This window comes from Carcharodon carcharias, chromosome 1 (assembly GCF_017639515.1).
Source record: "Carcharodon carcharias isolate sCarCar2 chromosome 1, sCarCar2.pri, whole genome shotgun sequence".
Lineage (NCBI taxonomy): Eukaryota > Metazoa > Chordata > Chondrichthyes > Lamniformes > Lamnidae > Carcharodon > Carcharodon carcharias.
Window position 1 is genome coordinate 179,003,837 of NC_054467.1, and position 27,772 is coordinate 179,031,608.

General features: G+C 42.1%; 1 protein-coding gene across 1 annotated transcript; it reads left to right on the forward strand.

Moving 5' to 3' along the window:
- Positions 1 to 897: 897 nt before the first annotated feature.
- On the forward strand, positions 898 to 11,935 carry LOC121284507 (multicilin). Its single transcript, XM_041200038.1, has 5 exons — positions 898 to 1,283; positions 4,629 to 4,698; positions 6,309 to 6,538; positions 9,727 to 9,837; positions 11,332 to 11,935. The coding sequence occupies exons 1-5, from the start codon at positions 1,230 to 1,232 to the stop codon at positions 11,794 to 11,796; spliced, it is 930 nt and encodes a 309-aa protein (XP_041055972.1). The 5' UTR covers positions 898 to 1,229; the 3' UTR covers positions 11,797 to 11,935.
- Positions 11,936 to 27,772: the final 15,837 nt, after the last annotated feature.

Below are 27,772 nucleotides of genomic sequence, written 5' to 3' on the forward strand. Positions count from 1 at the left end.
AATATTGCCCAGGACAATAAGAACCACTCCCACCACTAGCAGCTGCAGTGCATACAATTGTTTGGATGCACTGCCCCAAGTTGTGTGACTTACACCACTCAGAGGAGGCAATGGGCAGCGAGTGGATGGTTAGCCCATAACCTCCAAGTTTGGCACCATCCATTCTGGGACACATCCCCAAAGGGTCAATATCCCTGCAGCAGCCTAACTACCAGAACTGTGCAGTACCTTCACTTCACAGGTTCCAGAAGAAAGACCCGCCACCACCACCTTAAGGACAACTCGGGGTGGACACTAAATGTCGGCTTTGCCAACAATGCCCATATCCTCAGAGTGAATTTTAAAAACACTATCCATGGGAGGAGCTGCAAACACATTGGAGGCAGAGGTGACATTCGGAGGACTGAGTGAGCGCTTTGATTGAAGCCGACCAAAAAATGGTGTCCCGCTGAAAGTACGTCAGCCCCTGTGATAACCAAGGGCGTACTCCAAAGCTCGTGCCCCAGGGTGCGCGGGGGAAAGAAAAAACTGAATGGATTTGAACTCCTCAGAGTATGTAATTAACCAAAATTCGACAAAACAACGAGAAGTTATGGGAAGAATGAATTGGACCGTACGCCCTCAGTGCGGGCGCTTCCTTGTTTAGACAGTTTGCTTCAGGGCACACACTGCTCTGGGGTGTGGCTGAAATGCTCCTGGAATCAGTGCCAAGCCTCACGAACAGAGGCCGGGTTAATCTTTGACTGCTTCAGTGTGAAGGTATTTGCTGGCTCCAGGTGTAATGTGGTTGGCTCGTGTGGCCGGCCTATTGAGATGAAGCAGGCTATTCAGTGCTGCTGTGGAGACGAGTGGCAGTCGGTGAAACGCGTGCAGTCCAGTGCCATCAACCCAGACCACTGCAGTACTTCAAACTGTTGATCAACAATATGTGTACAGATAGATACTGCTCAACACCGAGTTCAGTCTCACTGTGGGACGCAGCCCTAGGGAATTGATCACTTTGAGGTTGACTCGTTCTATTTGCAGGTCCTTATTACTGTAGCACTCTCAGATCAGTTTAATCTTTGCTGCTCGGAGCATTGCTGTTTCACCCAGGCTCATTGTTGCTGTGTTTACGTGAGCAGAGAGAGAGAGAGAGAGAGAGCAGACAGTTTGCCTTGGGCTGGTGCTATTTACAAGCACTAATAGACTCTTTGTAGACAAATAAGCGATCATCAGCATCTCTGCCAATGGCGCTTCAAACCTGTTACACGCAATTTCCTCAGTGGGGATTTGAATTCCAGGTATGTTTGTTTATGCATTTTTTCACTTATTTTAGGGTTCTGTTTAATATACGTTTAAGTATTTATGCCTATTTTATGGTGTGTGTGCTTTGCCCAGAGGCAGGATCATGGCTCGTTGTCTGTTGAAGCTTCAACCTGAGCGGTTTATCCTGTCATTGCTTTCCACTTCCAGGGGGTAGGGCGAGGAGGCAGCTCCCAAGTCTACCTCAGCCGCAACGGGAAGCGAACTCGCCCTGTTCTGGACCATAAGCTCGCCACCTGAGCCTATATACAAACACATAAACATACACACAACAGAAACTTGCATTATTGTAGGGATTTTGATACAACATACATTCGATGGTGTTTCGTGCAAGCCAGCGGCAATGAATCAGGAAGATCAGCCATGAGCTTATTGAATGGCGAAACAGGCTAAAGGGGCCGAATGGTCTACTCCTGTTCCTATTTCCTGTGTTCTTATGAGTCAGGGGGCATGGTTCAAGGAGTTGCTTTTAGAAAATGGGGAGAATGGTATGAAGGTTTAAGGAGATAGTTCCAGAGGGTCAGGCTAAGAGGGCTGAGCCACAGACAGTGGAATAGAGGTAGTACAGATTAAACGGTAGATCATAAAAGCAAAATACTGCGGATGCTGGAAATCTGAAACAAGAACAAAAATTGCTGGAAAAACTCAGCAGGTTTGACAGCATCTGTGGAGAAAAAAACAGATGTTTCCAGTCTGTATGACTGTTATTCAGAACGAACGAGAAGTAGAAATGTGGTGATATATATACTGTTTATGGGGCGTGGGATGGGTGAAGCTGGATGGAAGGCCAGTGATAGGTGGAGGCAAAGGAGAGATTGTAAAAGATGTCATAAACAAAAGGTCAAAGGTGGTGATACTGGCTAAAGGAGGTGCTAATGGTGACATTAAGAGTAGAAAGCAGAATGAGCAAGTGACAGGTGGCCCTAGTGGGGGTGGGGTGGGGGGAGGGGATGGTGCAGGGGAAAAACGATTGAAATGGGCTAAAAGGTGGGATAAAACAATGAATGGAAATAAATTTAAAAATAATAATAGAAATAGGTGGGGAAAATATATATATATATATAAATTTAAAAATTAATATTGAAAAAAGGAATTAAAAAGAGGTGAGGATGGAGGAGAGAGTTCATAATCTGAAGTTATTGAACTCTGTGTTAAGTCTGGAAGGTGGTAAAGTGCCTAATTGGAAGATGAGGTGCTGTTCCTCCAGTTTGCATTGAGCTTCACTGGAACATTGCAGCAGGCCAAAGATGGACATGTGGGCATGAGAGCAGGGTGGTGTGTTGAAATGGCAAGCGATAGGAAGGTCTGGGTCATATTGTGGAAAGACCAAAGGTGTTCTGCAAAGTGGTCACCCAGTCTGCGTTTGGTCTCTCCAATGTAGAGGAGACTGCATTGGGAGCCGTGAGTGTAGCAGACCAAATTGAGGGAAGTGCAAGTGAAGCGCTGCTTTACCTGAAAGGAGTGTTTGGGCCCTTGGTCAGTGAGCAGCGGGGAAGTAAAGGGGCAGGTGCTGCACCTTCTATGATTACATGGGAAGTGCCATGGGAGGGGGTTGAGGTGTTGGGGGTGATGGAGGAGTGGACCAGGGTGTCTCGGAGGGAATAATCCCTATGGAATGCTGCTGGGGGGGTGAAGGGAAGATGTGTTTGGTGGTGGCATCTTGCTGGAAATGGCGGAGGATGATGCTTTGAATGTGGAGGCTGGTGGGGTGAAAATTGAGGACAAGGGGACCCTATCATGGTTCTGGGAGAGAGAGGAGGATGTGAAGGCAGAGGTGAGGGAGATGGATCGGACACGGTTGAGGGCCCTGTTAACCACAGTGTGTGGGAAACCTCGGTTAAGGAAGAAGGAAGACATGTCACAAGCACTGTTTTGGAAAGTGGCATCATCGGAACAGGTGCGACGGAGGTGAAGGAACTGAGAGAATGGGATGGAGTCCTTACAGGAAGCAGGGTTTGAGGAGTTGTAGTTGAGGTAGCTGTGGCCCTCACCGTCCAAGGGCCCAAACACTCCTTTCAAGTGCTTCATTTTCACTTCCCTCAATTTGATCTACTGCATTCGCTGCTCCCAATGTGGTCTCCTCTACACTGGAGAGACTAAACGCAGACTGGTGACCGCTTTGCGGAACACCTTTGATCTGTCCGCAAGCATGACCCAGACCTCCCTGTCACTTGCCATTTTAACACACCACCCTGCTGTCATGCCCACATGTCCATCCTTGGCCTGCTGCAATGTTCCAGTGAAGCTCAACACAAACTGGAGGAACAGCACCTCATCTTCCAAGTAAACACTTTACAGCCTTCCAGACTTAACATTGAGTTCAACAACTTCAGACCATGAACTCTCTCCTCCATCCTCACCCCTTTTTAATCCCCTTTTTTCAATATTTATTTTTAAATTGTTATGTATATATATTTTCCCACCTATTTCTATTATTATTTAAAATATTTATTTACATTCATTGTTTTATCCCTACCTTTTAACCTATTTCGATCTCTTCTCCCACACTGTCCCCTCCCCCCACCCCCACCAGGGCCACCTGTCACTTGCTCATCCTGCTTTCTACTCTTAATATCACCATTAGCACCTCCTTTAGCTAGTATCACCACCATCAACACCCCTTCAACCTTTTGTTTATGACATCTTTTGCAATCTCTCCTTTGCCTCCACCTATCACTGGCCTTCTATCAGCTTCACCCAGCCCATACCCCATAAACGATATATATTTCACCACATTTCTACTTCTCTTTAGTTCTGAAGAAGAGTCACACGGACTCGAAACATTAACCCACACTAAATTTATCACAATTGTATTGAAGCACCTCAGAGTGCAACATGATGTATGTTGATAACTCCAATACCATTGCACTGTCTGACTGTCGGTAATAATCATATTGAAATGTCTGTAATATTCATTGATTTATTGAAGCACCTCCTGATCCATGTGAATGCACTTTTTGTGATGGTCATTTAGAAATGTTTTGTAATGTTCTTTCAAATATTTTATGAATAAAGTCTATTTTTCCACAAAAAAACTGTCCTTCTCTCCACAGATGCTGTCAGACCTGCTGAGTTTTTCCAGCAATTTTTGTCTTTGTTAAAGGGTAAGTCGAGCCTGGAGGAGGTGGCTGAGTTTATGATGGGATCTGGAAACCATGGGGAGGAATTTGACACAAACAGCAATTTAATTAACATTGACTACATATACCTTACAACGCACAAACCACCTTAAAACTCCCTTGTCTTAAATAATACCGGGGGTAAACTGTAATCATCTTTTGAGGGATGCGACTTCATTACAAAGAATTATTTTCTTTTTTCAGAATCAATCATTGGAAGAAACATCGGAGTTTGACCTGCAGGATTTCAAGGATGTTGGTATGATAATGTGCGGTAAGTACATTTAATGTCATTGTGCGTCTGTGAAGCGATCAGAAAGTACAGTTTTAGCGGAATCGTCATTTCACATTAATGCTGTTCCCATGTCCTCATCAGTCGTTACCATAGCAAACAAAGGAACACACTGATGAAAGATATAACAATGGGCACGGTTTCCATAAAGAAACCCACAGCATGCCTGAACTTGCTGATCCATTAAATGCGGTCATTTTATGTCAGCTTTCCAAAGGTCAGAACATTAAGGTGATGAAAGTCGTTTAAAGGAGATGTTTCTGAAAATATTACAGAACTATTTCCTATTAATCTTGATCTTTCTTAGCACACTCCTACGCACAAATTTAAACTATTGTTAAAATAATCCGGGAGCACAAACGACACGCACCTTAATCACACACATTCCTTTCAAAGCATTTCACGAAACCCTGTAGTTAGAGAGGAACGCAGAGCACTCTCGGCATTGATTAGGGTACAATCATTATTGCGATTAGTTATTGCAGAACAAAGGAGACCTTTCGAATACTTTAGGTGCGAATTGTTTATCAACCTGCCCACTGGACCGATACTGGAGTGAAGCCACAATTGTCCACAATTTCAGCTGCACTAATGTGTAGAGGGACATCAAGTGGTCTGCTACTTCAGGCAAATTCCTACCATGGAACCACAACAAATGCAATGCGCAACTAACAGCGACTTCGGTGCATTTATCGACGCAAAGCTTTTTTTCCGGATGGTGCTGTTTGCCCAGTCAATTTCCAAGCCAAGCAGAAAAGAAACATTTTCCTCTTGTTCCTGCGCCTCAGCCCCAGCACAAGCGTCACTGGACCTCCGTAATGCCCCTAGCGGTATGTTTAGAAAACAACGGGCACAAAAAGTAACCGATCTTTCTTAACAATATTTTCATAGAATCGCGCATTACTGAAGAATGCCATTAGGCCCATCGTGCCCGTGTCAGCTCTTTGAAATAGTCATCCAATTGGTCACAGTCCTCTGCTCTTGCCCCAGAATCCAGCATTTACTCCTTTTTAAGTAGATATCCAATCCCCTTTGAAAGTTACTACTGAATCTGCTTCCACTTTCACATTCCAGATCATAACCACTGGCTGAGTATAAAAATTCTCTACATCTCCCCTCTGCATTTTTTGTCAGTTATGTTAAACCTGTGTTACTGACTACCTGGCAGTGGAAACAATTTCTCCAATATACTTTTTGTTCTTGCAATTTCAAGCATCTCTTCATTGGTCTTATGGTCTGTATATGGAATTTTTAGTATACATCTTAACATCCACATTTCAAAGGCCTCCATTTTCTTCCACAGATCTTTATTTATTGTCCAGATTCCTGAGGAATAGAGGAAAGTGGATAAAATTTAGCATCTTATGATTTTTTCCCTTGTTTCAAACCTGAGTTTTCTTGTTATTAAAAAGACCTTGATATTCATTCAGAAGTGTGGTGCTCAGAAATGAGCATAGTAGTACTTCCTCCACCTGAGATATAGCCAATGACTTATAAAAGTTCACCACAACTTCCTTGCTTTTAAGCTCTATGCCTCTGTTTGTCAATCCAAACATCCTGTATGTTACAGCTACTTTTGTTATTGTCCACAGACCCATCATCTTTGATGCAGCCCATGTCCATGACTGATATAGAACTGCCACTCTCTGACTACGTGTCTGATCTTGAAGCATGCATTTCGTCCTCAATCCCGGGTGTGCACGATTCTCTGATGGAGATGAATCTGCAGGCAGACAACTCACAGTCACCTGAGCAATTTTGGAAGGATGTGGCAGAAGAAAATCAAAAAGCTCTAGGAGATGCTCTGGAGGAAAATGAACATGTAAGAAAAATATATAGAAATAGTTTTCCTGCTGTGCCAGATTTTCTCATAATAACAACAAGACTGTACAATAGCAACTCAGATTCACAAATACTGGGCAATTATCAGATCATTTGTTAAAGAACCAATGGATGTATGTATTTCATGCACACTATTATGGGAACTTCTTGACCATAACATCAGTAGAGGTTCAAGAAGAAAGCCCATCCCCACTTTCTTGAGGGCAACTAGGGATGGGTAATTAATGCAAGCCTTGTCAGCAATGCCCACATCTCTAGAAGGAATAATTTAAAAAAGATCATGCTTATTATGAAAGCTAGCTGGTCCTTGCTAAGTATATGTGTATGTACAAATTTCACATATTTAGCACGACTGGCTAGCTTTGTTGAGCAACAACAACTGTATTCTCTTTCTACTGGAAATATTTGAGCGAAATATGATCTTGCAGAATTTACGCAAATTTTATAACTCTGTTTATTAAATAAAATTATGTTTTTTTTAAAACAGAACACAAATAAACAGTAGTCTATTTATATTAATCTACAAAAGTAACTCAATTGGAGTTACATTGAAGCCCATTCATCATTTTTTAAACTTTTGCTGATGATCATTAAATGGTAGTAACACCAGTGTACAGAGTGAACCTGATGTGGTGATCATACTGCATTCAACTACTTAGAAACATATTAACTCCAGTTTTGAGCAGCTTACTTGAGAAGTGAAATCGAGGTGATGGCAAACACACAAACATACCAAAGAAGTAGGCCATTTGGTCCCTCGGGCCTGCCCTGTCATTGAATATGATCATGGCTTATCTATTTGTGTTTCGAGTTCTACATTCCCATCTACCCCAATAATCTTTGATTCTCATGCCTAACAAGAACCTATTTACCTTTGCCTTAAAAATATGCAATGGCCCCATTTCCACTGCCTTCTGAGGCAGAGAATTCCAAAATTGCATAACCCTCTGAGAGAAAAAATTCTCCTCATCTCTGTCTTATAAGGATGCCCCTTAATTTTAAAACAGTGCCCCCAGTTCTGGACTCACCCACAAGAGGAAACATCCTTTCCATGTCCACCTTGTCATGAGCATTCAGGATCTTATATAATGCAAATTTATATACTTCAATCAAGTCACCCCTCTAAATTCTTTTTGGTAAAACAAAGAAAGTTAAAAACAGATGCCAGAAAAGTATCTGGATTGAAAACAAAAACAGAATTACCTGGAAAAACTCAGCAGGTCTGGCAGCATCGGTGGAGAAGAAAAGAGTTGATGTTTCGAGTCAACTCTTTTCTTCTCCACCGATGCTGCCAGACCTGCTGAGTTTTTCCAGGTAATTCTGTTTTTGTTTTGGATTTCTAGTATCCGCAGTTTTTTTGTTTTTAAGTATCTGGATTGAGTTGATCAGGAAACATTTAGAAATATAAAAGGTAATCTATGATATTCAGCATGGATCCATTAAAAGCAAGATTTGTCAGTCCAGTTTAACAGAGTTTTTTTAAGAGTAATCAGTTAGAAAAATAGAATTCAGTGTAGTATACACTTTTTCAGAGGTGAATTGATAAGTGTCTCAGAACATTCAGAAGTTTGGCATAACTAAGAATATAATAGGATAGAAAGTGGTTGATGAACAGGAGATAACCCTTTTAGTGTAAAAGGGTGTTACTGGGACTGGAATAGAGTTGGGACTGATGGACCCAATTGGTCAGTGTTGGGTCCATATTATTTGTTGACATGTACAGATCATTTAGACATGGGTATAGTCAACACTATTCTGAAATTTACTGATAACAAAGGAGTAGTGTTTGACAAACACTGAAGATCACTGTTAAAAAAAAATCAAGAATGCATAAATTTGTTAGTGGAATGGAAGACAGTTGTTAAATTGCATTTTAAGTGATAAGTATGGGGTAATACATTTTGGTAGAAAAATTGATTATACATTCAATGGAAATGCTGAAGACTGTGAAAGAATAAGGAAATTTTGGGGTCAAATATTCCCTAACTGCACAAGTGCTGGTAGATATAGCTATAAAAAGGCCATCAAAGGTTAGGTTTTATAAATAGGCATGGAGTAGAAGAGTAAAGAAATAATGATGAATTAGTGTAAAACATTGGTTAATCTACAGTTCGAATATTGTGGTTGGTTTTACAAAAAGGATGTGGGCTAACTATTGTTATGAGAGGGGACTTGAAATGCTGGGTCTATATCAATTTAAACAAAGAAGGTAACAAGAAATCTAATGAAGTTTTTTTTAAATTAAACGTTTTGGTAGAACGAATATGTAAAGGCTATTTCTTCTGGTTAAGGAGGGGTTGACAAGGGATCATAATCTTATAATTATTTCTAAGACAGTGAAGACAGGTAACAGGAGAACTTTATATAGAGGTAGTGACCATTGTATCTTTAAAGGGAAAAGTGATTAACATTTGAAGCAGAGGAAGATATAGGACAATGGGGTGATAGTGAGGCTGTGGGATTAATTTTGGATAGCTCAAACAAAGAGCTGGCTCTTTGACATTGTAGACATGATGAGCTGAGTGATATCATTCTATGCCTTAAACTTCTACGGATCTGCAGGCTTTCTACTCTGAGAGATATTTCTAAAGTGGATCAGGAAAATCTAATTCTATTACATGGATGAGTTGGTAACTAGAGACCTTAAATTCAAGATCATCACCAAAAAAATGCAGGGAAAGTTTGAATTGTTTCTAAACAGAGTTGTTAAGACATGGAATCCTCTGCCAGAAAGAGTGACAGAAGCAGAATTCCAAATAGTTTTTAAAATGGAAGTGGATAAATATTTGAAAAAAATAAGAGACAAAGAAAGGCAAGGGAATGAGACTAAAGGGAAAGCTGTTTTAGAAGAACAACACAGAGAACAACATAGAGCAGAAGACCAAATGGACACCTTATGTGCTTCAGGGCAAAAGAGTCATACAGACTCGAAACGTTAACTCTCTCTTCCTCTCCACAGATGCTGTCAGACCTGCTGAGCTTTTCCAGCTATTTCTGTTTTTATTCCTTATGTGCTACAACATTCTATGATTCTACCTTTGCATCATGATTGTCAAAGAAGCTTAAAGTGAAATTGAACTTTCTGATCTCTGAACATAATGCTGATGGATCATATTCTCATCATGTAGAATGTTCACTTTTGTGGTTAATTCATGTTTTCTATTGTAGCTGCAAGTCACTTTAAAGAGAAAACAATATGAAATTGTATCACTGAAGGAAAGGAATGTTCAATTGAAAGAACTTGCCAGTAAGGCAAAACATTTGGCACTTATACTTGATGTAAGTATTATAAATGCTTACAATGTAATTCCCATTTTCATGACAGGAGCATGATTTATTTACACATTTGCACATGTCTGCATCAAGAAATAATGGAGTCCACAAATTTGAGGACTCACTTGTGTTTAAAACTTTGGGAACCTGTTGAGTTAGAGATTAGGGTGTGATATGTATACTGGCTCCTGCACTAGTCAGACTCTTTCTCACAACATAGCAGCACAGTTAGCTCATCAAAACCTGACCTCTGCCTTCAGAAAGCTCTCTGATCACAGCTACCAATCATTTTACACTGCATTTGTAACTAACTATTTGATCCACTGGTGAAAGTAAACACAGGAAATCATTCTTTGCTCTTTTAAGCAACATAAATACAAAGTAACTACAGATTAGGAAAGGACTTCAACCATGTTTTATTGGTGACTTAAGAGGAACCTTAGAGTGCAGGTGTGCAGCCACTGCTACATTGCTGCCAAAAACAACACCATAACTCTCTTTCTTACCTGACTCCATGGAATTTGTGAATCTTGCTAGAAGAGGCAGACTCACACTCTTACATTTTAACATCGTACAGACACCACACCATAATGGTGTTAAACTGGATTTAAAAAGTGCTTACCATTAGAGTTTCTGGATGCTTCACTTACTCAGAAACTACAGTGTCCTGCACTCAAAAATGTTAAAATTTACCATTCAAGTGTGGACATCTGCACATGTTTGTAAGCATTTTTGCCCAAAGCTTTCTCTCAAGCTTGAAATTCTGAATTGCAGCAAGGCAATGTAAACAAGGTACTTCCAGCTGTAAATTGACATGGCAATTACTGATGTGGGATGCTTGGTCATAGTATAACTGCAAACTGATCAATACTACTACACCACCACCTCCTCTCACCCACTTCTGGGTTAATCAAGTGGTACAGGAACAGGAGTCGATCATTCATCACATTCGCTATGACAAACACCAGTTAAAATATCCAGAATGGTCATCATCATACTTCGATATATTATATGGAACAATACACAGTTTGTAAAGGAGAAATACGTCTTGAGCTTGAGTTGATTTATGCAGCAATAAAAGATAACAAGAGCAAGATAGAAAGAATAAGAGCATGGAGAGGAACAGAGACACAGCAGTTGAAGTCAAACTTGGGTGGTGCTGGTGAAACAACCTGTTTTATAATTTGTGCTGCTTTCTTTTCCAAGTCAATGGAAAGAAAATCTGCCGGGCATAAAACAGCTGCCAATTCACTATTGTTCAAGGCTTAATTATGTCCTACAGACTTTGTGTCCATGAGCAACAACACAGGTGGTCAAGTGGTATTGGTCCACAAGCTTTTCCTTAAAGGTTTATAATATCACCTTAAATCACTGATGAACTACAGCATTGTAACTGTCAAGTCTTAGTATCTGTCGCAGATATATGGTAGGGTGCAACTGTAAGCAAGATACCTAAAGCAACTAACTCATTAAGGAATTTTTACTTCTATCTTTTACCAGAAGCTAATGAAGCAGGAATGCCAGAATGGCAGCGACACCATGTCTGAGACCTTTCCCTTGAAATCCTCAGCTAAGCGCCAAAGAGTGGAGGGCACATACTTTGACAACCAGGACTGTGATAAAGTGGATGAGATTTTAAGAGACATCTCAGAAAAATGCAATGTAGCCTTGCAAACATTGAATGACAAAGACTCTAAACAGTTCAGAGCAAACCACTGCTCAGAAGAAACCAGTTATAATAAAAGCCAGGAAACTATCAACATGTATGGAAGTTTCAATGGGCTTCAAACATCTTTGGCTTGCAATGCAGCCAGTTTAGAAACCAGTGAGCTGGATAATGATGTGTCTTTCAAGACTTCAATTCGTGATCACTGCACAATAAGGACATTAGCTTTTCCTCAGGGTAATGCATTTACCACCAGGACTCCCAGCGGTGGTTTCAAATTTCGATGGATTCCCAGTTGATTGGGATGATCAGCTAACTACACTGACAAGTGGGACTTCAGTAACTGTACTTTAGCAAATACCTTACATGAAAGAATTCCATGCAACACCTTTGCACTGCCAGCACTTAGAAAATGTAATCTGCCCCAACAAGCATTATATTTCAGGTCACAAATATTTCAAAGTTATATATAAATGTGGTTTTCTTGTTTGTATATATTGTATTAAAATATGACGCAACAAATGAAAATGTTAGCTTTTTGTCTCATTTTTATTCATAGCAAATGATAGATGCACTGAAGCAATCAACTAGCTATATCCTTCAGGGTTTAAAATACACAGCTCTTAGAAAGAAAATGTCATTTCCTGTATATGGCTGTTTTGTGAATAGTTGGATTTTTTTTGCTTATCAACATGATGGCTACATATTGATTTGCAGTGTACTACCTCAAACAACAGAAGAAATACAAACTGCCAGTGCAATTTATTCTGAGGAGAAAATTCATGTCTGTTTTCTTTTACTTCTGTACATGTGTTCTAGGACACTTGAATACAGAGGAAACAGCTCACGATTTGTACATGATAAAAGTTTATAATACATTTTCTAATCCTGTCTTAGTGCATTCTTGAGTGGAATCTTTTAAGAGTTCATCCAAGTACCCCACTAGAATTGCTTGAATGAAGTAAAGACTTGGTGCAAATGGACAAAGATACAGCATTGGCAATCAATACAACTCCAAAATTACATATGAACACATGAACATACAAACATACGAGTTAGGAGCAGGAGCAGGCCACTTGGCCCTCTGTGCCTGCTCCCCCATTCAATAATATCATGGCTGATCTGAATGTAACCTCAATCTCACAGTACTGCCTACCCCCGATAACCTTTCACCCCCATGTAAATCAAGATTCCATCTAGCTCTGCCCTAAAAATATTCAAAGACTGCTTCCACCACCTTTTGAGGAAGGGAGTTCCAAAGACTCAGAACCCTCTGGGAGAAAAAAAATTCTCATAATCTCTGTCTTAAATGAGCGACCCCTTATTTTTAAACAGTGACCCCTAGTTCTAGATTCTCCCACAAGAGGAAACACCGTCTCCTCATCCACCTTATCAAGACCCCTCAGGATCTTATAGGTTTCAATTAAGTCGCCTCTTATTCTTCTAAATTCCAGTGGATACAAGCCATACCTGTCCAGCCTTTCCTCATAAGGCAACCTGCCCATTCCTGGTATTAGTCTGGTAAACCTTCTCTGAACTTCTGATGCATTTACATCTTTCTTTAAATAAGGAGACCAATACTGTACACAATACTCCAGATGTGGTCTCACCAATGCCCTGTACAACTGAAGCATAATCTCCCTACTCCTGTGATCAATTCCCCTCACAATAAACGATAACATTCTATTAGCTTTCCTAATTACCTGCTGTACCTGCATACCAACATTTTGTGATTCATGCAGTAGGACATCCAGATCCCTCTGAATCTCAGAGCTCTGCAATCTCTCACCATTTAGATAATAAGCTTCATTTTTATTCTTCCTGTCAAAATGAATGATTTTACATTTGACCACTTATATTCCATTTGCCAGATCTTTGACCACTCACTTAACCTATCTGTGTCACTTTGTAACCTCCTTACGTCCTCTTCACAATTTACTTTCCTACCTATCTTTGTGTCGTCAGCAAATTTAGCCACCATTCCTTCGGTCCCTTCATCCAAGTCACTTATATAAATTGCAAAATGTTGAGGTCCCAGCACTGACCCCTGTGACACACCGCTCATCACATCCTGCCAACCAGGAAAAGACCCATTTATGCCAACTCTCTGCTTCCTTTTGGCTAGCCAATCTTCTGCTACCCCCTGCACCACGAGCTTTTATTTTTTGCAATAACCTTTGATGTGGCACTTTTTATCAAATGCCATAATTCATAGTTGCCCAAATTTATAGTTTGCTGAGCAATTATAATTGCTGGAAAATTGTTATGAGTTACGCCAAAAGAATGCCAATCGAATACAGATCACGCACAAAAAACTGTAGTTGGCAATTTGTAACCAAAACAAAAAATATTGGAAACATTCAACAGGTCAGTCAGCATCTGTGCAGACAATAGTTAAGTTAATGTGAACAATTTTTCAATTGCTGAACACTGGTGTCTCGTTTGAAAAATGGGTGATTGTCAGTTTGAAATCACTGGTGCTGGGGGGTTGAGGGAAAGGGGTATCTTTGACATACAGGCCTCCCAGATATAATTATTAGATAGGCCTGTAAATAAATGGGTCAACCGCACAGCAAACTCTTTTATGCGAGAGACTATTCAATTATACAAACTGGAATACTGTGACACTGGAGGACTTCAATTGCAATTCTGAAGTATAAATGGATGGAATGTGTGTCACAAGCACTCATCCAATTTGTATCAGGCATTGAGCAGCCTAACCCCATGGTCCTTCAAGGGACACCAGTACGCCATGGCACAAAAGGTTCACAAAACCTATCTCTTTTAAATTTGTAGGGAAGGAGGAACAGGAGTGTTCCAGACCATTAAGTTAGCTTGAGAAGGAGGACAATTTGTTTTATGTAGAGATAAAAAAAATGACAAGATGAAGTTACTTTAATAGAAAACTTCAATCAGCTTTAAATTGGGAAAACACAAATAGCTCAACATCAGATTTGGTAAATGTAAAACGTAGCTACCCCAAGAAATCAGTGTTCATTTTGATCTGGAACAAAAACAGAAAATGCTGGAAAAACTCAGCAGGTCTAGCAGCATCTGTGGAGAGAAAAACGGAATTAACATTTCGAGTCCGTATGACTCTTTAAGATTAAGATTTGTTTCAGATTTCCAGCTTCTGCAGTATTTTGCTTTTATCTTCATTTTGACCTAGTGTTCATTGAATTAAGGTAGACTGGTCTCTCTCATCTGTAATTATCTGATTGTATAATGGTGAGCACACTGTCCAGAATAACCCTTTGAATAAAACAATGTTGTTACCGAGCCCACCCCACGATTCCAGGTTTGCAGGAAGTGAAGTGGTAATATAGTAATATAAATACAGTAATATAAATAGAACATGAAAATGCTATGTGTTGAGTCCTTGGGGATGAAGTACTATTGTGTGATTTTAGTAATTAATGTGTAACAGATTCATGTGAAATCTCACTGTTGCTTTACTGAAGTTAGAAACCAAATGTAAATGTATTCATTAACTGGTAGACAGGGGTGTGTCTGACCAAACTCACCGAGTGATTTGTCACTGGTATGACACAATAGAGTTTCAGCTCATTTGTTTAGCTTCTGTCAAGATGTCTATTCTAAAATTCACGAGAGTAAATGTTAAAAAGCATTAAGAATATGATTTGTTTGTAGAGGGAAATTAATCTTCATGTGTTTCTAAGTATTAATCTCAACATCCTGGATTTTAATTTCCAGTTACTTTCCTTTCCAACTTTGAATTACTCAAAATCACATGAATTACTCAAAATCATGATTTATACACACCTGATATTGGTGATATTGGTGATTCTCAGCAGTAGTGTGTGGAAAGCATATATTAACAATTCCCATGATAGTTCCTTCACATTCCCACTTCAGTTATTATTGTGTTGCTTTCGGTTATCTGTATGTTGATTTTGTTTTCATTCACATTTGGTCTTCATCATTCACCTCTTCATTCACCTCTAAAGGATAATGATCCAACTCAAATATTTCAAACCCACCTGCCCCACTTGTGGCAGTCTGCAGATCATGCACTGGACTTATCAGCAATCTCAGAACCTATCAAACTGGACTGGAAGCAAGTCATCCTCAACCCTGAGGCAATGCCTAAGAAGAATGTTCATTCAACTGATACCTGGGATGGGGGGTTATCTTATCAGGAAAGGTTGCACAAGCTGGGCCTGTATCCAATGGAGTTTAGAAGATTGGCGCTGATTTTACTGAAACATATAAGATCCTGATGGGACTTGACAGGGTGGATCCTGAAAGGGCATTTCCCCTTGCGAGAGAGACTAGAACCAGGGGACCAAGTTTAAAAATAAAGGGTCTCCCATTTAAGATGGAGATGAGAATTTTTTTCTTTCAGAGGGTCTGAATCTTTGGAACTCTCTTCCCCACAGAACGAAGGAGGAAGGCTCATCAAATATTTTTAAGGCAGCAGTATATAGATTCTTGACTAACAAGGGAGTCAAAGGTTATTAGGGGGCTGGATTGGGGGGAGGAGGGGTGGCGGGTAGACAGTGTGTGAAGTTGAGGTCATAATCAGATTAGCCATGACCTTATTGAATGGTGGAGCAGGCTCGAGGGACGGAATGGCTTACTTCTGCTACTAATTTGTATGTTCATATATAAGGATTTCAAATGGTGTAAGTGAGGCAGGTGCTCGGATTTGGGTTTCAAAAAGTCCTTTGTGTCGAAAAGGAGAGATTTGGGAAAACAGCAAGCAACACTTCCTTTCGTTGTTCCTCTCAGCCCCCTAAAGGTCAGTGCCAAACTTACCTACCGGCAGCTCCACTGAGTGTCAGCCTGGTTTTAACACCCCAAAATATGGCACTTCTGACAATGCAGTGATCCCTCAGTATTGCACTGAAGCATCAGTCTAGAATTTTGTGCTCAAGTATCTGTAGTTGGACTTGAACCACAATGTTCAGATTCAGAGGTGAGAGAGCTATCAACTGAACTGACACTATCAGGGCTAATATGGTAACATCTGTTTGCTTACCTGTTAGCATGGGACAAAACCTGTTCTTATCAACATTTGGACAGCCGGTAATGTGGATGATAAGGATCAGGGGTAGCATACAATAGCCTGATTAACTTTACTGTATTAACCATATAGAGGACACATGATAGAAGACTGTTGATGTCAACTGAACAATTATTTTAATTGTGGATCAACACTTCTATTAGCTACCATTGTGTTCATAATTTTATCTAGCCATTGTTACTCTCAAATTACAAGTTGGGACTTTGAATTTAAGAATGAAATAAGTTATAAGTTAAGTAGATTGATAGAAAACTCAATACCTACAAGTATGAAGTACTAATTCCTGTCTTGCTGGAGGAGATTTTGGGGAGAACCTTTTGAGACTTTGGAAAGGTTAATTATTTCACAGTCCATTGTAAATTGGATATTTGTTGGTTTTTGACATTTAATTAGTCAAATTTTGTGTGTTCATCAAACTATTTTAAAATGTTATGTTAATATCCAAAATGTTGTTGGTCCCCATAGTCCACCAAATATGAGTAATCAAAAGAAAAGACGGAAAGAAAGGAAGAAAGACTTGCATTTAAAAAGTGCTTTTCACAATCAGCTGACATCTCAAAGTGCAGTACAGCCAATGAAGATGTTTAAAACATTTTTAACAGAAAATTACGAGAATTATCTGGGATTCAAAGGAAGTTAATTTCATAGTAAGTAGCATGTGAGGTGCTCTGGAATGCTATATGTTTCATAGTGTGTTGTGTTTTGTTTCGCATTTAGCGAGTTTTCAAGGAATCGGTTCTACGTGTTTGCAGTCATTGTCATAAAGATTAAACAAAACTTACGGAAAATGGATATATGCATGGCAAATAGTTGAAGTATCTTCAGGAGATAAATGAGGATTTCTTTGTGCTTTTCGTGTAGCCACATCCTTGTACAATAATAAATGATCAAGAGTAGTTTGAGGTAACAACCTAATAGCCTTAGAATCATTTCTAAACATTGTTTCATTCTGGGTTAAAGTTTGTTACTTGCCTTTATATTTTTTTGAACAAGAGAAACTGAAGTCAAATGAAGTAAGCTAGAATGGACAGTAACTTACTTTGACTCAATAGCATTTACTTACAAAACCACACAATGCTCCTCTGTACTGTACACCTGTTTAAATGCTGCTGCCCGTGATTAATTGTGTTACTGTATTTGCTTTTTGTAGCAAAGAAACTATATTTGGAAAGAGATATATGGTGAATATCACTGCTTAGCTTTTCATTCATTTCTTTGTCAGAAAGAAAGTTTGGATGGCTAGGTACACTCAGAGATTGTAATGACACTTTCATATACCTGACATATTGGGTTAAAGTCCCGGAACTCCCTGCCTAACAGTACTGTGGCTGCACCTACACCTGATGGACTGCACCAGTTCAAGAAGGCAGCTCACCACCACTTTCTCAAAGGCAATTAGGGATGCAACATAAACGCTGCCCCTGCCATCAATGCCCATGTCCAATGATCGCATAATTAAAATATAGTAGTAGTGAATGTGACACTCACATAACATGACATAACATGTTGATTTATTTGAAGACTGGATGCTTAGAATGATCCCAATTATTCCCACTAATGTGTATTGAGTTTTTCTTTTGCCAACATTGACCTTTCAGACATTTTGTAAGTTCTTCAGAATATTGCGAAATTGTGGGAATACCGGTAAGAAGATCATTAAAACATTGAGAGGAATAGATGACGCAGATGTACACCTGTTTTTTGATTTGGACAATAAAAGCAAAAAGAAAGGACAGATGTTTGACAGCAATGAGTTTCAAACAAGACTTAGAATATTTTTAAAAATGATTAGGATAGGTATAATCGCATTTAATCCCAATTCCTAAGTTCAGCCTCCTGAGATGGTGGTGGTGGACATGCTCCTTGAACAATTTAAGCCATTGTTGTGATGGTACTCTAACAATGGTGTTAGGTATGGAATTCCAGGATTTTTCCTTGATGATGGTGAAGGAATGGCAGTATATGTTCTTTTAAAGATTCAACCACAATGCTGTGGGTTTGGAGTCACGTGTAGGCCAGTCCAAGTAAGGAATGGCAGACTTCCTTCGCTAAAGGACATTAGTGAACCAGATGGATTTTTACGACAATTGATTCAAGGTCATCATCAGACTTTTAATTCCGCATTTTTTTTTTACTGAAGTCAAGTTTCACCATCTGCCATGGTGGGATTCAAAGCCAGGCATTCGAACCCCAGAGCATTACCCTGGATCTCTGGAATACCAGTCCAGTGACACTATAGTGACAATACCACTATGCCACCACCTCCCCAAGCATGTGAACCAGGTTGATAAGTATGGGGGGGGGGGCGGTGGGGGGGTGCGGGGCGGTGGTGGGGCTAACCGAGATCATCAAATATTCTAGGGGGCATATGGTCCAAGTGCTGTTCGGTTGAATAGTAGGGATGGGAGGATAATTAATTATTTTGAAGCTTTGCTTGATCATTATTGGAACCAGGGCATGAAATTAGAAGAATTTATATGATAGATTGTACATGGTTTGTAGAAGGAGTGGGTTTGATTGGTTCATTAAATTTTTTCTTATTTCATTGACCACAAGAACAGGATGGAAGATTGGAGAGAGATTACACACAAGGGATTAAATTTTCAGGCCCTGCTGAGGTTGGGAATGCAGATGGACGGGGCATGAAAATACTGGTGAGGCCAGACTGCTTGTTTCCCAACCCATAATCCCCATACTAGCCATTTTTGGCCAGTAGATTGCAGATATAAGGCAGTTAGCCAATTAGGTTCATAAGAGCTTTGTTAACTAGGGGTAAAGGAGGCTGACTGGAACTTTCTATTGAGCCTCCAGTTTTCCGGCATGGTGGGAGCAGTGTAACCGTCTGGGGATGGGCACCCGGTGACAGGCCTTCTCTGCCAGTCTGGGTGCTGATGCAGCCAAAGGCCACTCTGTAGAGGGAGCCCCTCCCACCTCCCCCCACCAACACCCTCACCCCCCCTGTCCCCACCACTTTCCACAATGACAATCTGGCTGCTTTTTCTGTTTTCTAATTAAGCTTTTAAAAATCTTGGTGAGAGGGCGCCTTCACGTTGACACTTTTAATTACCCTCTACTGGAACTGGCTGCTCTTCTCAAGCTGGAATGCCTTTGATTGGCCCTCCAGCTTTGAGAGGCTGCTCAGCCCTTAATTAGACAGGGAACCTGTCTCCATTGCCAACCAAGGGACCACAGCAGTCAAAATTTCAGTGAGTGATTGATACCCCCAGGGGAAGGGTTTAGGCGTTGAAATAATACCTGCTTCTGTTTCCTGCTCCCGAAGTGAAAATTCAGTCAATGACTTCTCTTTAGTACCTCTGAGTCCCTAATTTTTTTGTTTTATTCGTTCTTGGGATGTGAGTGTCGCTGGCAAGGCCAGCATTTTTCCCCATCCCTAATTGTCCTTGAGAAAGTGGTGATGAACTGACTTCTTGGACCGGTGCAGTCCATGTTTTTTTGAATCTCAGTATAAATGAATCGTTTCCTAGGCCACTTCAGAAGAGAGTAAAGAGTCAAAAACATTGATGTGGGTTTGGAGTCACATATAGGCCAGACTGGGTAAGGATGGCATCTTTCTTCCCCTGAAGGACATTGGTGGATTAGGTGGGTTTTTACAACAATCCAGTAGTTTCCAGTATTTGGCTATCTCTGTCTCATAAGGAAATGGTTTGCACTGTGGTGGTCAACCCTGTCTTAAGCTTCACCTGGTGTGGTTCAGAAGTCCCACTCTGGCATAGCAGTCTTGGCTGCATTTGCTGCAGAGGAAGACAGTGTGCTGGGAAGGTGCATGATTCACTAGTCTCTGTGTTCCATGGGCTCTTTTCTCATCCATCTGAGCTCCTCTTCCCATGCCTTTCCAAATAGTCAGCCTCCAGAGGTCAAAGCCATCACCAACTGTCTCCCAGTGTCAATGTCCGCCATCTTCATATCTCGCTTGCAGTTGTCCTTGTAGCAGAGATATGGACGCCTAGGATATTGTGTTCCAGTGGCCAGTGGACAGTGGTCACTATCATCAATGTATATGGCTTCATCCATCTGATAGGCATGGCTGAGCCAGCATAGATATCATTGGCTAAGCAGTGAACGTATATAGTGAGCACAACCCAGGGCCTCTGACGTGGTGATCCTGTCCCGCCAAGAGATATTGAGGATACTTCTGAGACAATGAAAGTGGTAGCGGTCCAGCATTTTCTCCTATTTAGCATTCATGCATCTTCTGCACAAACTTCTCTGTCTCTACTGGAGGAAGGAGGCAGTGCCCTAGGATACACGTGATGCAAAGATTGTGACCCTGTACATGAAGAAGGTCAACCGCAGCTATTGCAGTAACAATTGAGACACCCCACTGCTGAGAAAAGCATGTGTCCAAGTTGCTCTTGTCAGACTGCAGATCCTGTCTGAACACATTTATCCCGAATCCCAGGGTGGTTTCAGAACGGGAAGATTTACAATTGACATGATGTTGGATCCTAGTCACCAGTTTGTTGGATCCAGTTCACACGCTCATTGTAAGGGATGGCCGATTTGGTACTAATGATAGAGTTGAGTAGCAGACACTTCATAGGTAGAAACACTATGGGCAGAATTTTGCCCTTTGTGGCCGTGCGGGCCCCGCTGGCTCGGTGGCGGGCAGACAGCCGACCCCCGCTGCTGAAACGGGGCCCACCGCCATTTTGAGTGGGCGGGCCAATTAAGGCCTGCCCAGCGGCCTTCCCGACTATGCACTTCCTGTGCGGGGGGTGGGGGAGGGAGTCCCCAGCTGTCAAAGTGTGCTGTTTTGCACATACGCACGAAAGAGCGCACTGCTCCCTCAGACCAAGTGGTGTCTCAGGGAGATTAGTGACAGTGCACAAAAGTTAAAAAATAGAAAAATATAAATATTATTAACATGTCCCCCTCATGTGACAATGTTACACGAGATGTGACATGTTAATAAAAACGACATAAACTTTATTATACTTTTTAAAAATGGACATGAAACCTCATCCTGCCAGTGGATGAGGTTTCATGTATTATCAGAAGCCCGCTGGGTCTCCTGGCCTGCCCGCCAGCCTTAAGGTTGGATGGGCAGGGTCTTTAATGATCTTAATTAGCCTGTCAATGGCCTTAATTGGCCATTGACAAGTTGGCAGGCGGACAGCTGATTTCGCTGTCCGCCTGCCTTCCTAAAGATTTAAAGGGTTCCTCCTGATGTCATCCAGTGTCATTTTCCTGTTGGCGAGTGTGCCCCGCCCCCAAATCACCAACGGGAAAATCCTGGCCTATGTTCATTTACAAAGGTACTCAGCAGCAACTAAACATGTGCTTACACTTCAGACTCTATCTCTACATTACTCTCACAACTAACCACTGACTACAGACTACTAACTAAAGAGGTAGCCTGCGCTAATCTGCTATTTGATACTAAGATCATGTGACTTTCCTTAATAACATTCTTCTTAAAGTTATATTGCACATCAGATTACCACTTCCCCATTTACGTGGTTCCACCTGCCAGCTTGGCATAGAGGTATTTGATATTTGGTATGGGGTGTCTGTCCAGCTTAGCCACTTTATTAACCGTCAATATGTAGTCTCCACAAATACGGATACTCTGGTCAGGTTTAAGGACAGGGACTATGGGTGCTGCCCATTCTGAGGACTGCACAGGTTGTATAATGCCCAGTTTTTCTAGTCTGTGCAGCTCGGTATCGATCTTTTCTCTTATTGCAAAAGGTACTGGCCTGGCCTTCATGAATCAGGGATCCACATAAATTTTTGCCTGAAGCCCCTGGATTTTCCCAAGTTCATCCTTGAAGACTGTGGCATTCTTTTGTAGTACTTTTGGAAAATTTCAGCCCATTCCAACTTTATCTCCTTCAGCCAGTTTCGCCCTAGGAGGCTTGGCCCCTCACCTGCTACTACTATCAAGAGTAGCTTTACTGACTGGCTCCCATAATGAACAGTTAATCTTTTTAGGCCTTTGACTTGAATGCCCTCACCCATGTATGTTTTTAATTGGGCAGTTGTTTCTTCTAAATTTAATTGATGCTGGCCATTATTCAGATATTTGGAGGTGTGTTCCCCAATTACTGTAGTGGAAACTCCTGTGCCCACTTCCATTCAAACAGGGCTGCCATTCACTTTCACTGTTACATAGATTGGTTCTGTTTCTCCAACCTTCAAATTTTGCAACAAATAAATATCTGAATCTGTTGCTTCAGGCTCTTCTACATTGTAGATCTCACTGTAATTTCTTTTGTTTAAAAGCCTGCTTGGCTCTTTCTTTACACTGTCTCATTATGTGCCTGTTTTTATGACAATAAAAACATTCTATTTTTTTAAAGTGCTAATCGTTGAAAAATTGTTTGCTTCCACCTCTACTGATATTACCCCTTGTTTTCGTTGCTAAGTCGATTTTTCTCATTTTCCTGCGAGCAGGGGCTGTTTCCCACCCCTTGGCAGAGTCTTGCATTTTTGTGCCCTTTTTGGCTGGGGCTTCCTGCCTGATGTGGAGGACGGCGCTATTTTACACGCCCTGTAAGGCTTTCGAACCTCAAATTACACTTTCCATTGCCAGTGCAATCTCTAGCACCTTCTTAAAATCCAAACTTGTTCCGGATAACAATTGCTTCTGAATCATGTCCTCATTCACACCTGACTCTAAATGGTCTCTAAGCATATCGTTTAAGGATGTACCAACCTCACAATGCTCCGTTAATTGCTTCAAACTTGCCACATAGCTTCCAACTGTCTCCCCTGAGGCTCTAATTCTTGAATTAAACTTGAACCTTTGTATCATTACTGAGGGATTGTTTGGTAATGGCCCTTCACCAGGTCCACTAATTCATCAAAATTTCTCCAGTCTGTGGCACTGGGTGCCATTAAACTTCGAATCAAGCATCTACTTCTTCTCTTCTCTTCCCTCGTAATCTCATTTGCTTGGAAAAAGAATAAGAGACACTCAATGTAGTGGAACCAATCATCCGTTGCTGGATCGAAAGGATCAATTCTTCCGAATTGCAGCATGCTGTGAGGGGATTATTTCAATGACTTGAACAGAACTTCGACTTACAATTGCTGTGTGAGGAACAGTGTCAATTTTGTTTCTCTTGTTTTCTTCTGTTTACTTGTTTAATCCTCATCACCAGTTTGTTGAATCCTAGACATCAGTTTGTTGGATCCTATTCATGCGCTTGTTGTAAGGGGTGGCTGATTTGGTACTAATGATAGAGTTGAGTGGCAGATACTTCATAGGTAGAAACACTATGTTTATTTACAAAGACACTCAGCAGCAACTAAACATGTGTTCACACTTCAAATTCTGTCTCTACACTACCTCAATGACTAACTACTGACTACAGACTACTAATTACAGAGGTAGTCCATGCTACTCTGCTATTTGATCTTCGTTAATAACATTCTTCTTAAAGCTATATTGCACGTCAGATTGTCACACACAGGGGAGGATTTTCCCCTCGGTTGGGCGCGGTGGGTGGGCCCAGGAGTGGCTGCAAAACTGACCGCCACCCACTATTGGGCATCGGCCGCTGAAATGCTGGGTGGGGGGATGGGGTGGGGGAGGGCAAGTGCGGAAGTCAGCTAATGCGAATGGGTGCACTTAGTGAAATCTCCCTGAAGGCACTGGGCTTCCTCAGGGACCTGAAGATTTTCCACTTTACAAATAAAGATTTTAACATTAAGGAAAACATGTCTCTTCATGTGGCTCCGTCACATGAGCAGGGACATGTTAAAAATGAGATTTAAAAGTTTTTTTTTAAATCAATGGTCGAAACTTCATCCTGTCCATGGATGAGGTTTAGCAAAAAGTGCAAAGGCCATAAGTTGGACAGCCAGAGAAAAATTTAATTCAATTAATTGATTAAGGACCTTAATAGGCCTCTTAATTGTCGGGGCGTGTGCTGCTACCTCTCGCACACACACACAGACCAAAATATTGCGCAAAAGATGGTCAGGACGCTCGCCCTACATCATCGTGCACTATGTTTCTCCCGTTCAAGTCAGGCGCACACCTGCCTGACAAGGGAAAAATTCTGCCCATTATCTTCTCAGTCTGGCAGCTGCAAGAGAAATGATGTGAACAAAGGAGTCAACTATGGGCATATTTTTGCGGTCCTCTGCCAATGGGTTTGCAAGGCGAGAGCCTGTAAAACTCCCTGGGTAGCCATCCTGCTACTACTCCCCCCGCCCCCACCCCACCACTGCCCAGCTCTGATCTGTCTTCAATTTTGCAGAGGCAGGCAAGGCCTAGGGTGGCCTGCATTCCCTTGCCCTAACTGAGGCTCGTAACTGGCCAATAATTGTCCATTTAATGGCTGCTTCCCACCTGGCCTCAATTTGGAGGCTTGCAGGAGGAGTTGAAGGGTGGGGGGAAGGTGAAACCTGGCAGGTCACCCTGCTCGGGCCTCAGGTATGAGTTGGGGGGCTGCCACAAGGGCCTCCTTTTAATATTAGGCACCCACCCCACCCAAGTTCTGACACCTCGCAGGTTCTCCCTCACCTCCCAGCCTCTCTATCAAGAGCCCCAGCCCCCTCACCCCATCCCCATCAGGCCTCTTCTCCCTTCCTCGCTGTAAGACCCCTGCACTTACCTGGCCCTGGACTTGGAATCTGGGTACTGCGTGAAATTCAAATCCTGGCCACTGCTGCTGCTTGCTCTGTTTGGACTACAGAGCTGCTGGCCAATCAGATTGACTAACAGCTCTTGGAGGTGGGACTTCTGCCTGAGTGATGGATGGAAGTCCTATCTCCAGTCAATTTACACTCCTTCGAGTGCTCCCCACCAATTCCTCAGGCAGCAGGGTAGGAAACCCCACCACCAAAGGAGTTTTGCCCGATCTATTGCCTTCATCAGTCTCACCAAGTCATTTGATCATGTAAGCAGAGAGGTCTATTTAAGCTGCTGCAGAAAATTGGCTGCCCGCCAAAGCTGCCCAATGTGATCTCCTCTTTCCATGACAACGTGATGGGTAAGGTCAGCTATGACGGCAGCATCAGAACCCTCTGAGATCAGCAGTGACACTAGCATCGACATTCTTTGGTATATTTCTCTCTCTGTTGCTGTCATATGCCTTCTGAATGTCTCCCCAGGGATGATGGTGGAATAGTGGTAATGTCACTGGACTAGTAATCCAGAGGCCCAGACTAATGCCCTGGGGAGGCAGGTTCAAATTCCACCATGACTGTTGTGGAATTTAAATTCAAATAATAAAATCTGAAATTGAAAGCTAGTCTCAATAATGGTGACCATGGAACTTCCATTGATTGTTGTAAAAATCTGTCTGGTTCACTGTAGAAAAGGAAATCTGCCATCCTTACAACAGCTCTCTGAAGTAAGCCACTCAGTTCAAGGGCAGTTGAAGATGGGCAACAAATGCTGGCCTTTCCAGAGATGCCCACAACCCATTAAAGAATAAAAAAAATCACAGAGGGTGTCTACTTACATACCAGAACTGATGGAAAGCTGTTCAGCTTTGCTCACCTGAGATCCAAAACAAAGGTGTGCCAAATCCTCATCAGAGAGTGGCTCTAAACTCATGCTGCCACGTTAACATTCCATACTGAGAAACACCTTTAGCGGCAAATGGACAGGGTCTCTCACGCCTGTAAAGATGAGGTTTGAGCATCAGCTTCAGGAAGACACATGTTGCCACAATGCCATCTATGGATCTATCAGCATTGATAATGTGACGCTGGAGGTTGTTGTTAGCTTCACCTATCTCGGCTCCACAATCACTAGCAATCTGTCACTGATGCTGAAATCAACAAACACATCAAAAAGCTGCAGCTGCTGTGTCCAAGCTGAGAGAGAGTGTGTGGAACAACTGGCAACCTGACTGAGAACACTAAACCACGAATTTACCAAGCCAGCATTGCTCAGTGCATCAGTTGTCCAGTGCTGAGACCTGGACAACAACATGGCAGTTCAAGATCATTATTAATGAGACAAGCATTCTATTCCAGATTTATTAATGAATTGAATTTAAATTCCTCCAGCTGCCACAGTGGGATTTGAACTCATGGCCAGGATTTTATGCCTGGCGGGCGGATGCACACACGACCCAAAGGGATGTGAAGTAGCTCAAGATGATGTCGGGCGAGCGTCCCGACGTCATTCAGCACACACAATCTTCAGGTCAGCGGCCCCGCATGGGTGTCAGATCCACGCCTGCCAACAATTAAAGGGCCAATCAAGGCCATTAAAAAGACAATTGATCCCGATTTTATAAAGGCAAAATACTGCTGATGCTGGAAACCAGAAACAAAAACAAAAAATGCTGGAAAAACTCAGCAGGCCTGACAGCATCTGTGGAGAGAAAGACAGAATTAACGTTTTGATCCCGATTTTATGTTATCTGTGCGATTTCACGTTCATTGCACGGGCAAAACTGGCAGGTGGGCAGCCCACTTATAATGAAGCCTCATCCAAAGGCGGGATAAATTTATTAGTGAGATGTTTAGGAGGTAGTTTGCTGCTGGCTGCTTATTTGAACTTGACAGCTTCATCTCAGCTCTGAGTTTCATTCTTAGCATTTCTCGGCATCATTTCAGGACTCATTTTGCTGTCTCCAAGGCCCCTGAAAGATTTTGACCATGTGGATCCTTCCAGGCACCAGACAGCCTTCTGTTACCCTAGTAATGGGGATTGTGCTCTCGGCTTGTGGCACCATCTGAGAAGGAAGAGAGGGGCAGAAGGGAGAGGAAGCCTGGCGCCCCTATGCAGCTTCCACCTGTGGGAGGAGAGGCGCAGGCTCAAGGGGCGCAGGGGCAGCAGATAGTCCAAGGTGGAAGGGGCCACAGAAGACGCCACCATCTCCTGCCAGGGTTTACAGGCAGCAATGCAGCTACCTCAATATGTCCGAGGTGCAGTGCCAAAGGAGGTGCTGCCTCTCCAGGGAGACCGTGACCTCCATTTGTCAGATGATTAGGCCTGAGATCAGCTCCAACTGTCTGGGTGGACACCCCATGCCTGTGGTGCTGAAGGTCACAGTGGCCCTCGACTCCTATGCCTCTGGCTCTTTCCAGGTGTCAGTGGAGGATCATTGTGGAGGCTCCCAATCAGCTGTCCACTGTTGTGTCAAACTGGTGGCTGAAGCTCTGTTCAGGTGGGTAATGACATTTATTCATTTCTGTGCAGACGAGGCCAGCCAGTCTGGATGAGCCAGGGGGTTTGCGGCGATTGCTGGCTTCCCCCACATCCAGGGTGCAATAGACTGTACACATGTGGCCAT